The 14,230-nt window shown below is 41.4% G+C and overlaps 1 protein-coding gene across 1 annotated transcript in view; it reads left to right on the plus strand.

The window, feature by feature from the left end:
• The first annotated feature begins 5,554 nt into the window (after window positions 1–5,554).
• Window positions 5,555–14,230, plus strand: part of LOC121321006 (sodium/hydrogen exchanger 7-like) — a 45,116-nt gene continuing 36,440 nt past the window's right edge. The window contains exon 1 of the mRNA XM_041259895.1: window positions 5,555–5,869. Coding sequence (XP_041115829.1) covers window positions 5,584–5,869 — 286 coding nt within the window. The 5' untranslated portion in view covers window positions 5,555–5,583. The remainder of the gene's footprint in view (window positions 5,870–14,230) is intronic.

Consider the following 14,230-nt stretch of genomic DNA (forward strand, 5'->3'; position numbering starts at 1 on the left):
CTAAAGCATTGGGAAGCTATTGGAATGCACTGCAGATGTGATACAGGTTAGAATACAGAGTGGCTGAGCAGTTTTTATACATTTAATGTTAAAATGGCAACCAAAATATAGCTGCCTATGAGTGCAGCTGTGCACAGTGTGCTCTTCTCTGCTGCTATTAGGTAAAGCATGTTTTATTGCCTGAGAATGTGTCAATAAAACCTGGTGCAAGCAAGAGTTGTCTGGGCAAGATGTTGCTGACACTCAGCGATCAGCCAGAAGCTAAGCTGTGCACACAAAGGGGTGTAGAGACTGTATAAACAGCAGGCGCTTGGAGGTGCAGTTGAGAAGCATCAGCTTCCTTCATGAACACACGCCAGCGCCATGTCCACTGCTTCTCCCACAAACTGGTACCTGATCTCATGAGTTCCATGTTTACCAGTGCCACTGTCCCACTGATTCGACACTGTCCCCATGAAGAGGACTGGCCTCCAGTCACTGCGGTTCCCCTGATGTGATCCCCAGTCCTTCTCAAACTGGTACCTGATCTCATGGGTTCCATGTTTACCGTGTTTCCATGTTAATGCCAGGTTTCATGACAATTGCGTAAGAGTTTATGGAATAATAGCGAGTGTGTCATACGGACGTCCGTTGGCCTTCAACACCCCCCCTTCACAATGAAAATGTATTCCCCAGCTGGAATAATGAGAGATAAGAGAATGGGTTTAAACCCTTGACTGCAGTAAATGCTTTGAAAAGATGTCCCTGTGTCTGTGCTGCTCAAGTACATCAGTAGTAAAATGAATCAGTGCACAGCAGTAGTGATAGTAGGGGGTGTATTTCTCTTCTTGATACAGAATTTACCAGTTGGTATACATTGTTAGTAAATGCACAGGCACTTAGAAGTAACCCTAAATATACTTTAGTTTTAAATCCATCTGAATATGTTTATAAGTGCTGCAATGAGTCAATGGCATTATTATACTCTATGCAGTTAAAAGGCATAAAGTACTGCTACCCATACACCTCTCTCCGCCTGTCACAGATCTTAGTACTCTGCAATTATTCCGCAAACGAGACCCTTTTGAAAACACATAGTAGATACTGGCTGTTTAAAAGTATTTTCAGTTCCATTTACAATTTCAGTCAAATAAAAACTGCCAACTAGAAATTTGTATGAGAAATTCTTTGCATCCTTCAACACCGGGAAAATCTTGACAGCTATCCAATAAAATGAATTGTAACACAGTGTCAGCACTTCAGACTTCCTTCCAGTAGTCTAGGCAGCAGAACTTACAGGCCTCTACTCAGAAGTACCACTTGTTTACAATTATATCATGGCAAAGAGCCTTCTTTGTGAGCTGCCTTCTTCAGCTCTGTCTACCTGCTGCTGAAGCAATGCAATCAAAGGGTTCCTGAAGCAATGCAATGAAAGGGTTTGTTAATCAATGCAATCAAAGGGTTCCTGAAGCAATGCAATCAAAGGGTTTGTTAATCAATGCAATCAAAGGGCTCCCGAAGCAATGCAATCAAAGGGTTTGTTAATCAATGCAATCAAAGAGTTCCTGAAGCAATGCAATCAAAGGGTTCATGAAGCAGTGCAATCAAAGAGTTCCTGAAGCAATGCAATCAAAGAGTTCCTGAAGCAATGCAATCAAAGAGTTCCTGAAGCAATGCAATGAAAGGGTTCCTGAAGCAGTGCAATGAAAGGGTTCCTGAAGCAATGCAAAAAAGGGTTTGTTAATCAATGCAATCAAAGGGGTCCTGAAGCAATACAATCAAAGGGTTCCTGAAGCAATGCAATCAAAGGGTTCCTGAAGCAATGCAATCAAATGGTTCCTGAAACAATGCAAAAAAAAAGGTTTGTTAATCAATGCAATCAAAGGGTTCCTGAAGCAGTGCAATGAAATGGTTCCTGAAGCAATGCAATCAAAGGGTTCCTGAAGCAATGCAATCAAAGTGTTCCTGAAGCAATGCAATCAAAGGGTTTGTTAAGCAATGTAATCGAAGTGTTTTTTAATTAATGTAATCAAATGGTTTGTTCATCAATGCAATCAAAGGGTTTCTGAAGCAGTGCAATCAAAGGGTTCCTGAAGCAGTGCAATCAAAGGGTTTCTGAAGCAGTGCAATCAAAGGGTTTCTGAAGCACTCTCCAGCTCTTTGTTTCTCAGTCTTGTACTTTAATGATGAATGTTCATCTTTCAAAAAATAGCATTTATTTGAAGACTGGAGCTGATGCTTTGAAAATCCAGCTCCCAGTCTTATTAAAAGGTAAGTTTGAATTGAAGTTTCACTGTCCTCAGAGTTGTTTTTATGGTAGCCAGTCACAGCGAGCAAATGTGCACTATTACAACCAGACTGGGGTGCTCTCAACGGTTTGTGCTAAAGTGTGAAGTGTGCTGGAACATGTTGCATTGTAGCCTCACAATCATCAGTGTTTTTTATAGTGTAGTCCGAATCACCTGATTAAACAACCTTTTTAAATAAGAGTGTCAAATATTTGAAAAGTGTATGGGAAACTACACTTTAACCGGCAATTTTCCTCAAACAAAAAAAAAGGCAATACATGTGCAATATACGTGTTTTGTGGGATAGCACAGCATGTTATCATTTGCATAGCATGTACAGCCCTGTAGTATGGAGATGTAAACAGCAGGGGGCACTCTTGCACATGCTATGTCAAGACATCACTGTGTTTACACTCTTGTTCCTGACCTCATTAAATAAATCATACCACCCAGCAAGCAAAAGGCTCTCGTTTTGCACTGTTCTCTGAAAGCGTGCTGCAAGACTCCTGCATTTCAGTCCTGAACGTATCGCTTTAGATCCTCTTTATTCACTGTAGGTGGCAGTCAGCAGTATTTCTACTCACCGCGGTCAGAGCCAGATTATCAGTGGCTAAGAGATATGGGTTTCCTCAAGGGCAGAGCGAGTGTGTACGATGCACCCCTCATGTGCCTGACACTGCAGTCTACACAAAACACCCAGGCTGCGTCACTTATCTATCATGCCACCTGTGCTATCTGTGACTCTCAGGCAGGGCTTGCTGTGCTGCTCTGCGCCCTGCTTTTAACACTGATTAACACCAACTGGTCTAAATTGAAGAAAGCTTTACCCACGCATAAGAAAAAGCAGTAGAATACCAGTACTCAATGATATCCTGCTTGTCACTAGTATTTTAACATCAGAAGTTTTGGTTTTCCATTCACCAAAAAAAAAAAATAATAATGCTAATGCTTCTTCATGTGGTGTGCAGTGCTGTGTTGCCCTGCTGTCGAAGAACAAATGCACTCACCATCTTAAACCCTGTACTCTATACAGGACAGTTTATAACCATTACTATTCAGGAGAGCAAGACAACACCGCCCAACTTAGATCATTTCAATATACAATATATTTAGAAGCTTTTACACTGAACATAAAATAGCAATTTGTAGGCTTGTACCTGCTTAGCTGAGGAACGACAGCCCAGGCATGTGGACGACAGCCTGAGCATGTGGACGACAGCCCAGGCATGTGGACGACAGCCTGAGCATGTGGACGACAGCCCAGGCATGTGGACGACAGCTCAGGAGTGTGGACGACAGCCCAGGCATGTGGACGACAGCTCAGGAATGTGGACGACAGCCCAGGCATGTGGACGACAGCCTGAGCATGTGGACGACAGCCCAGGCATGTGGACGACAGCCTGAGCATGTGGACGACAGCCCAGGCATGTGGACGACAGCCTGAGCATGTGGACGACAGCTCAGGAATGTGGACGACAGCCTGAGCATGTGGACGACAGCTCAGGAATGTGGACGACAGCCTGAGCATGTGGACGACAGCTCAGGAATGTAGACGACAGCCCGGGCATGTGGACGACAGCTCAGGAATGTGGACGACAGCCCGGGCATGTGGACGACAGCCTGAGCATGTGGACGACAGCCTGAGCATGTGGATGACAGCTCAGGAATGTGGACGACAGCCTGAGCATGTGGACGACAGCCTGAGCATGTGGACGACAGCTCAGGAATGTAGACGACAGCCCGGGCATGTGGACGACAGCTCAGGAATGTGGACGACAGCCCGGGCATGTGGACAACAGCCTGAGCATGTGGACGACAGCCCAGGCATGTGGACGACAGCTCAGAAATGTGGGCGACAGCCCGGGCATGTGGGCAACAGCTCAGGAAGGTAGATGACAGCCCGGGCATGTGGACGACAGCCTCAGCATGTGGACGACAGCCCAGGCATGTGGACGACAGCACAGGCATGTGGACGACAGCTCAGGAATGTAGATGACAGCCCAGGCATGTGGGCGACAGCCAGGGCATGTGAACAAGGCAGTGGGAATCCTGTGAGCGAAGGAGCAACTCAAAGGAGGGACATGTGTGCTTGCATTCAAACCACATTCAAAGATTTAAATGATCAACAGCTGAACCCTGTGCTGATCCCTTAGGCTATGTGTTCCAAGAAGGTTTAGACTAGAATACAGTAATTCAATGTTTGCTTGTTTTTCCTAATCTATCTCTTTGCTCATTTGTGATTCACAGGACTAATGTCTCAATGATAGTTACATTTTCGATAGCATCTTTCCTTAAAGCTGAACAAAGAATCCTATCAGTACAATGAATAGGCTGTGATAAGTGAGGTCAGTGTGAGAATGTGTGAGTCATTCTATTCTTAAATATCAAAACATATGTAGCAATTAGTGGTCTAGTATTGAAATGTGTTGTTCAGAGCAAGGTGCCTGGAAGAGGAAACACTGCTGAAGAGACAGTTCAAGCTTTTTAAACTCACATCACAATGCGTTCTAGTACTTGTAGACCTGCTAGGCAAAAGGCAGCTGAGCCAATAGGACTTGGGTTTAAAAAACCTGTGTGTCCCAAACTGCCCTGATGAACCAGGAATCACAGGGTCTCCTTTAACGAGATTAAACACCAGTTCACACTCTAGGTGTCACTCATGATCTGTAATGCATGTAGAGCCCAGTATTATTATCTCCATGGTCCTAAAACTGAGCTGCTTTTAAAACTCTTAAACATTGCAATTGCACAGCCCTTGGGGGCGGGGCTAGTGCTGCTCTTGGAATTGCTAATACCAGATTAACATGTGCTGTAGGGAAAAACCATGAAAAACTGCACGCTGTACAGTAATATCACTTAACAACTAGCTTATATATATTTAGAAAAAAAAATCTGCTGGCTATGCATGCTATGCATTTTCTAGGCATTCCTGCCTGTAGCCTTTTAAACACAACTACCTTAAATTAGCTCTAACCTTACATACTGCTAATAATAATAATAATAATAATAATAATAATAATAATAATAATAATAATAATAGCAATAATAATAATAATAGCAGCACTATAAAGTGTAGTATTTTTTTTCATCTGTCTCGTATTTGGTCGATTATCTAACGGAGCACTCATTGTCAGTAAGGCAGGCGCTGCACAGCGGCGCGTAAATGGCGCAGTGTGTCTTTAAAAGGTTGAGCAGTACGCTGTGCCTGTGGGCGGAGGTTGAATGGTGTAGCCCTGTGTTTCACTTCCCTACGCAGTAGCAACACCGATAGAGGCAGACCGTTATTATTATTATTATTATTATCATCTACTGCACCATGGGTCTTGCAGACACGCTAAAGCAGTGGAATGTCTACCTCTGGGATCGGAAAACAATATTTCCCGTTGTCATCTTCTTGATTTCTCAGGCTTGTGAGATGAACGCCGAAGACAGCGGCATGGAGGAGCTTACTACAGAGAAAGAGGCTGAAGAGAGCCACCGGCAGGACAGTGTTAATTTACTAACGTTCATCTTGTTGCTGACATTAACCATTCTTACCATCTGGTTATTTAAACACAGACGAGTCCGCTTTCTGCACGAGACGGGCTTGGCTATGATATATGGTGAGATTTGTTAAGGTTTTTTTTTTCTTGCTGTATTTGCATAATTGCGTCCGGCTGTATAGTGCCAAACGCATTGAGTTAGGACGAAAGACGCGACACTTCAGTATACATACATGGCGATATTAAAATAAAATACAAATCTGTTTTGTTATTATGTTGCCATCATGTGATTAGTAATTTCCTGAATTCGTTTGACCGTAAAATCTGGAAACTTGCAATATTTTATTTTATTTTATTTTATTTTGGTTTTTTTGTGCATGATAATGCGCTTTGGCTTGAGGCAATTACATTTATGCGATGCTAAGCAACTATTGGTCCTTCGATATAATGAATCCATCGCGACGTTCTGGAATACACGCAAGTGCCTTCTAATACCCTTTGAGTCATGATTCATACTGTCAAAACACGTCAGGTAGGCGATTGCAAATCAATCCAGTGTAGCTCCCAAAAATAGCTTTAACAGAGTGTGATTCAATGCATTTAAACATCCTATGTGTAACGCTATCCCGACCGCCCCTGTCCTAACATGGCTCTTGCAACACTCGCCCAATGTGCAAGTGATTTAGAACGAGATTGGTTTCTTATCAAAGTCGTGGACTCCCATCTGTGAAACAGTTGCAATAGAGCTGCATATAGAGGCGGGCTTGCTTAGTTTACTCATAGCAATGTGTTTTTTTTAAATGTATTTTTCAAGCTGCTGTGAAACCTGTTTTATTGGTTTATCTTGTGGCAATCTTTGTGTCTTGCAACATAATTCCAGCCAGCATTCAAAAGACTGCGTGTGTGAGTGCTGGGAGTGCTTTGTGTCAGTGCACTTGCCCTGGGATAAAGGACCTGCCCAGGTCCTCTCTTCAGCAGGCGGTTTAGTTCATCTGTTCTAATGGGTTAGTTGCTGGTGTGAATGAGACATGTGCTGCTCTGCAGTGTCCCTTGCGTTTTGAGAGCACCCGGCATGGATTCTATAATGCAGGGTTTACCAGACATTCTTTGCTGAATGACGCCCCTGGCATTAGACACCCTGACTGACGACCACCACCCAATGAATCTATAGACATGGCAGCTTGTTCTCATAAAAACCACCCAGTTTGTGTGTGTTATAATGATACTGATGCAGGCATTTGATGGGAGTATTCTAAATGTGCTTTAGAGCAGATGTCAAGAGAGCATAGTGTTGTGTTGTGCAGTGTGTTGGTTATTTCTATGGGCGAGGCTGCTCTGTCTAAAAGTATGCAGTGCTGGGAATGCTAAGAAATAATGACATTCATCTGTTCTGTTTCCTGTTCTGTAGTCTCTTTGTGGTCATGCTAACATCGTTCAAAGCAGGAGTGGACATTCCCTCTGCATCACAGGCTGCGTGTTTTACGTACAGTTGTTGTTTTTGGTTTTGTTGGAGTCCAGTTTGTTTGAGAGCGAGGTTAGCAAGTCTTCAGAAGTGCCAGTAGTACTGTGTTTGCTGCGTGTGTGGAATCTTGAATTTCCTGGACACAGGAAGCGGTTATTGTGGTATTCTCCAACAGCAAGTAGGGGCGAGTGCTGCTTTCTGACCTGCCTGACATGAATTTACGATTAATTGCAAAAGGATGAGCTGCTAATTAAATCAAACGCTTACATTTCAGTGCTGGAAGGTTCATGAAGGAAAGCTGCATCACTGGAAAGAGCTGGACGTCATTGGATGCGTGACCTGTGTGCACAAACAGTCTGAATAGCAGGTTAAGAGTCAGTGAAGACTGCAACAATCACAGTGCAGGATTCAAATCAGATCACATTGCAGGATTCAAATCACATTGCAGGATTCAAATCAGATCACATTGCAGGATTCAAATCACATTGCAGGATTCAAATCAGATCACATTGCAGGATTCAAATCACATTGCAGGATTCAAATCAGATCACATTGCAGGATTCAAATCACATTGCAGGATTCAAATCAGATCACATTGCAGGATTCAAATCACAGTGCAGGATTCAAATCAGATCACATTGCAGGATTCAAATCACATTGCAGGATTCAGATCACATTGCAGGATTCAAATCAGATCACATTGCAGGATTCAAATCACAGTGCAGGATTCAGATCACATTGCAGGATTCAAATCAGATCACATTGCAGGATTCAAATCACATTGCAGGATTCAGATCACATTGCAGGATTCAAATCACATTGCAGGATTCAAATCACATTGCAGGATCACATTGCAGGATTCAGATCACATTGCAGGATTCAAATCAGATCACATTGCAGGATTCATCAGATCACATTGCAGGATTCATCACATTGCAGGATTCAGATCAGATCACATTGCAGGATTCAAATCAGATCACATTGCAGGATTCAAATCAGATCACATTGCAGGATTCAAATCAGATCACATTGCAGGATTCAAATCACATTGCAGGATCAGATCACATTGCAGGATTCAAATCACATTGCAGGATTCAAATCAGATCACATTGCAGGATTCAAATCACATTGCAGGATTCAAATCAGATCACATTGCAGGATTCAAATCACATTGCAGGATTCGAATCACATTGCAGGATTCAGATCACATTGCAGGATTCAAATCACATTGCAGGATTCAAATCAGATCACATTGCAGGATTCAAATCACATTGCAGGATTCAAATCACATTGCAGGATTCAAATCAGATCACATTGCAGGATTCAAATCACATTGCAGGATTTCAGATCACATTGCAGGATTCAGATCACATTGCAGGATTCAGATCACATTGCAGGCATTGCAGGATTCAAATCAGATCACATTGCAGGATTCAAATCACATTGCAGGATTCAAATCAGATCACATTGCAGGATTCAAATCAGATCACATTGCAGGATTCAAATCACATTGCAGGATCAGATCACATTGCAGGATTCAAATCACATTGCAGGATTCAAATCAGATCACATTGCAGGATTCAAATCAGATCACATTGCAGGATTCAAATCACATTGCAGGATTTCAGATCACATTGCAGGATTCAAATCAAATTGCAGGATTCAAGTCAGATCACATTGCAGGATTCAAATCAGGATCACATTGCAGGATTCATCAGATCACATTGCAGGATTCAAGTCAGATCACATTGCAGGATTCAAATCACATTGCAGGATTCAAATCAGATCACATTGCAGGATTCAAATCAGATCACATTGCAGGATTCAAATCAGATCACATTGCAGGATTCAAGTCAGATCACATTGCAGGATTCAAATCAGATCACATTGCAGGATTCAAATCAGATCACATTGCAGGATTCAAATCAGATCACATTGCAGGATTCAAATCAGATCACATTGCAGGATTCAAATCAGATCACATTGCAGGATTCAAATCAAATTGCAGGATTCAAGTCAGATCACATTGCAGGATTCAAATCACATTGCAGGATTCAGATCATTGCAGGATTCAAATTGCAGGATTCAAATCAGATCACATTGCAGGATTCAAATCAGATCACATTGCAGGATTCAAATCACATTGCAGGATTCAAATCAGATCACATTGCAGGATTCAAATCACATTGCAGGATTCAAATCAACATTGCAGGATTCAAATCAGATCACATTGCAGGATTCATCATTGCAGGATTCAAATCAGATCACATTGCAGGATTCAAATCAGGATCACATTGCAGGATTCAAATCAGATCACATTGCAGGATCACATTGCAGGATTCAAATCAGATCACATTGCAGGATTCATTGCAGGATTCAGATCACATTGCAGGATTCAGATCACATTGCAGGGATCACATTGCAGGATTCAGATCAAATTGCAGGATTCATCAGATCACATTGCAGGATTCAAATCAGATCACATTGCAGGATTCAAATCAGATCACATTGCAGGATTCAAATCACATTGCAGGATTCAAATCAGATCACATTGCAGGATTCAAATCACATTGCAGGATTCAAATCAGATCACATTGCAGGATTCAAATCAGATCACATTGCAGGATTCAAATCACATTGCAGGATTCAAATCAGATCACATTGCAGGATTCAGATCACATTGCAGGATTCAAATCATCACATTGCAGGATTCAAATCATTGCAGGATTTCAGGATCACATTGCAGGATTCAAGTCAGATCACATTGCAGGATTCAAATCAAATTCAGATCACATTGCAGGATCAGATCAGTGCAGGATTCAAATCAGATCACATTGCAGGATTCAAATCAGATCACATTGCAGGATTCATTGCAGGATCAGATCACATTGCAGGATTCAAATCAGATCACATTGCAGGATTCAAATCAGATCACATTGCAGGATTCAAATCATCACATTGCAGGATTCAGATCACATTGCAGATCACATTGCAGGATTCAAATCAGATCACATTGCAGGATTCAAATCACATTGCAGGATTCAAATCAGATCACATTGCAGGATTCAAATCACATTGCAGGATTCAGATCACATTGCAGGATTCAAATCAGATCACATTGCAGGATTCAAATCACATTGCAGGATTCAAATCAGATCACATTGCAGGATTCAAATCACATTGCAGGATTCAAGTCAGATCACATTGCAGGATTCAAATCAGATCACATTGCAGGATTCAAATCAGATCACATTGCAGGATTGCAGGATCAGATCACATTGCAGGATTCAAATCAGATTGCAGGATTCAAATCAGATCACATTGCAGGATTCAGATCATTCAAATCAGATCATTGCAGGATTCAGATCACATTGCAGGATTCAAATCAGATCACATTGCAGGATTCAAATCACATTGCAGGATTCAAATCAGATCACATTGCAGGATTCAAATCAGATCACATTGCAGGATTCAAATCACATTGCAGGATTCAGATCACATTGCAGGATTCAGATCACATTGCAGGATCAGATCACATTCAGATCACATTGCAGGATTCAAATCAGATCACATTGCAGGATTCATTGCAATCACATTGCAGGATTCAAATCAGATCACATTGCAGGATTCAAATCAGATCACATTGCAGGATTCAAATCAAATTGCAGGATTCAAATCAGATCACATTGCATCAGATCACATTGCAGGATTCATCAATCACATTGCAGGATTCAGATCACAGTGCAGATCACATTGCAGGATTCAAATCAGATCACATTGCAGGATTCAAATCACATTGCAGGATTCAAATCAGATCACATTGCAGGATTCAAATCAGATCACATTGCAGGATTCAAATCAGATCACATTGCAGGATTCAAATCAGATCATTCAGATCACATTGCAGGATTCAGATCACATTGCAGGAGATCACATTGCAGGATTCAAATCAGATCACATTGCAGGATTCAAATCAGATCACATTGCAGGATTCAAATCAGATCACATTGCAGGATTCATCAGATCAGATCACATTGCAGGATTCAGTGCAGATCACATTGCAGGATTCATTGCAGGATCATCACATGCAGGATTGCATTGCAGGATTCAAATCAGATCACATTGCAGGATTCATTGCAGGATTCAAATCAGATCACATTGCAGGATTCAAATCAGATCACATTGCAGGATTCAGATCACATTGCAGGATTCAAATCACATTGCAGGATTTCAGATCACATTGCAGGATTCAAATTCAGATCACATTGCAGGATTCATCAGATCACATTGCAGGATTCAAATCAGATCAGGATTGCAGGATTCAAATTCAGATCACATTGCAGGATTCAGATCACATTGCAGGATTCAAATCACATTGCAGGATTCAGATCACATTGCAGGATTCAAATCAGATCACATTGCAGGATTCAAATCAGATCACATTGCAGGATTCAAATCAGATCACATTGCAGGATTCAAATCACATTGCAGGATTCAAATCAGATCACATTGCAGGATTCATTGCAGGATCAAATCAGATCACATTGCAGGATTCAAATCAGATCACATTGCAGGATTCAAATCACATTGCAGGATTCAAATCAGATCACATTGCAGGATTCAAATCAGATCACATTGCATTCAAATCACATTGCAGGATTCAGATCACATTGCAGGATTCAAATCACATTGCAGGATTCAAATCAGATCACATTGCAGGATTCAAATTCAGGATTCAGATCACATTGCAGGATTCAAGATCACATTGCAGGATTCATCAGATCACATTGCAGGATCATCACATTGCAGGATCAGATCACATTGCAGGATCAGATCACATTGCAGGATTCAAATCAGATCACATTGCAGGATTCAAATCACATTGCAGGATTCAAATCAGATCACATTGCAGGATTCAAGTCAGATCACATTGCAGGATTCAAATCAGATCACATTGCAGGATTCAAATCACATTGCAGGATTCAAATCAGATCACATTGCAGGATTCATTGCAGGATCACATTGCAGGATTCAAATCAGATCACAGTGCAGGATTCAAATCAGATCACATTGCAGGATTCAAATCACATTGCAGGATTCAAATCAGATCACATTGCAGGATTCAAATCACATTGCAGGATTCAAATCAGATCACATTGCAGGATTCAAATCACATTGCAGGATTCAAATCAGATCACATTGCAGGATTCAAATCAGATCACATTGCAGGATTCAAATCACATTGCAGGATTCAAATCAGATCACATTGCAGGATTCAAATCACATTGCAGGATTCAAATCAGATCACATTGCAGGATTCAGATCACATTGCAGGATTCAAATCACATTGCAGGATTCGAATCACATTGCAGGATTCAGATCACATTGCAGGATTCAAATCACATTGCAGGATTCAAATCAGATCACATTGCAGGATTCAGATCACATTGCAGGATCACATTGCAGGATTCAGATCACATTGCAGGATGCAAATCAGATTACAGTGCAGGATGCAAATCAGATTACAGTGCAGGATTCAAATCAGATTACAGTGCAGGATTCAGATCACATTGCAGGATTCAAGTCAGATCACATTGCAGGATTCAAATCACATTGCAGGATTCGAATCACATTGCAGGATTCAGATCACATTGCAGGATTCAAATCACATTGCAGGATTCAAATCAGATCACATTGCAGGATTCAGATCACATTGCAGGATTCAGATCACATTGCAGGATTCAGATCACATTGCAGGATTCAGATCACATTGCAGGATTCAAATCACATTGCAGGATCAGATCATTGCAGGATTCAAATCAAATTGCAGGATTCAAGTCAGATCACATTGCAGGATTCAAATCAAATTGCAGGATGCAAATCAGATCACAGTGCAGGATGCAAATCAGATCACAGTGCAGGATGCAAATCAGATCACATTGCAGGATTCAAATCAGATCACATTGCAGGATTCAAATCACATTGCAGGATTCAAGTCAGATCACATTGCAGGATTCAAATCAGATCACATTGCAGGATTCAAATCAAATTGCAGGATTCAAATCAGATCACATTGCAGGATCAAATCATTGCAGGATTCAAATCAGATCACATTGCAGGATTCAAATCACATTGCAGGATTCAATTCAGATCACATTGCAGGATCAAATCAGATCACATTGCAGGATTCAAATCACATTGCAGGATTCAAATCAGATCACATTGCAGGATTCAGGATTGCAAATCAGATCACATTGCAGGATTCAGATCACATTGCAGGATTCAAATCAGATCACATTGCAGGGATTCAGATCACATTGCAGGATTCAAATCAGATCACATTGCAGGATTCAAATCAGATCACATTGCAGGATTCAGATCACATTGCAGGATCAAATCAGATCACATTGCAGGATTCAAATCAGATCACATTGCAGGATTCAAATCACATTGCAGGATTCAAATCAGATCACATTGCAGGATTCAAATTCAGATCACATTGCAGGCATTGCAGGATTCAAATCAGATCACATTGCAGGATTCAAATCAGATCACATTGCAGGATTCATCAGATCACATTGCAGGATTCAAATCAGATCACATTGCAGGATTCAAATCACATTGCAGGATTCAAATCAGATCACATTGCAGGATTCAAATCACATTGCAGGATTCAGGAATCAGATCACATTGCAGGATTCAAATCAGATCACATTGCAAGATTCAAGTCAGATCACAGTGCAGGATTCAAATCAGATCACAGTGCAGGATTCAAATCAGATCACATTGCAGGATTCAAATCACATTGCAGGATTCAGATCACATTGCAGGATTCAAATCAGATCACAGTGCAGGATTCAAATCACATTGCAGGATTCAAGATCACATTGCAGGATTCAAATCAGATCACATTGCAGGATTCAAATCACATTGCAGGATTCAAATCAGATCACATTGCAGGATTCAAGATCACATTGCAGGATTCAAATCAGATTCACATTGCAGGGATCACATTGCAG

Source organism: Polyodon spathula, chromosome 9, assembly GCF_017654505.1.
Source record: "Polyodon spathula isolate WHYD16114869_AA chromosome 9, ASM1765450v1, whole genome shotgun sequence".
NCBI lineage: Eukaryota > Metazoa > Chordata > Actinopteri > Acipenseriformes > Polyodontidae > Polyodon > Polyodon spathula.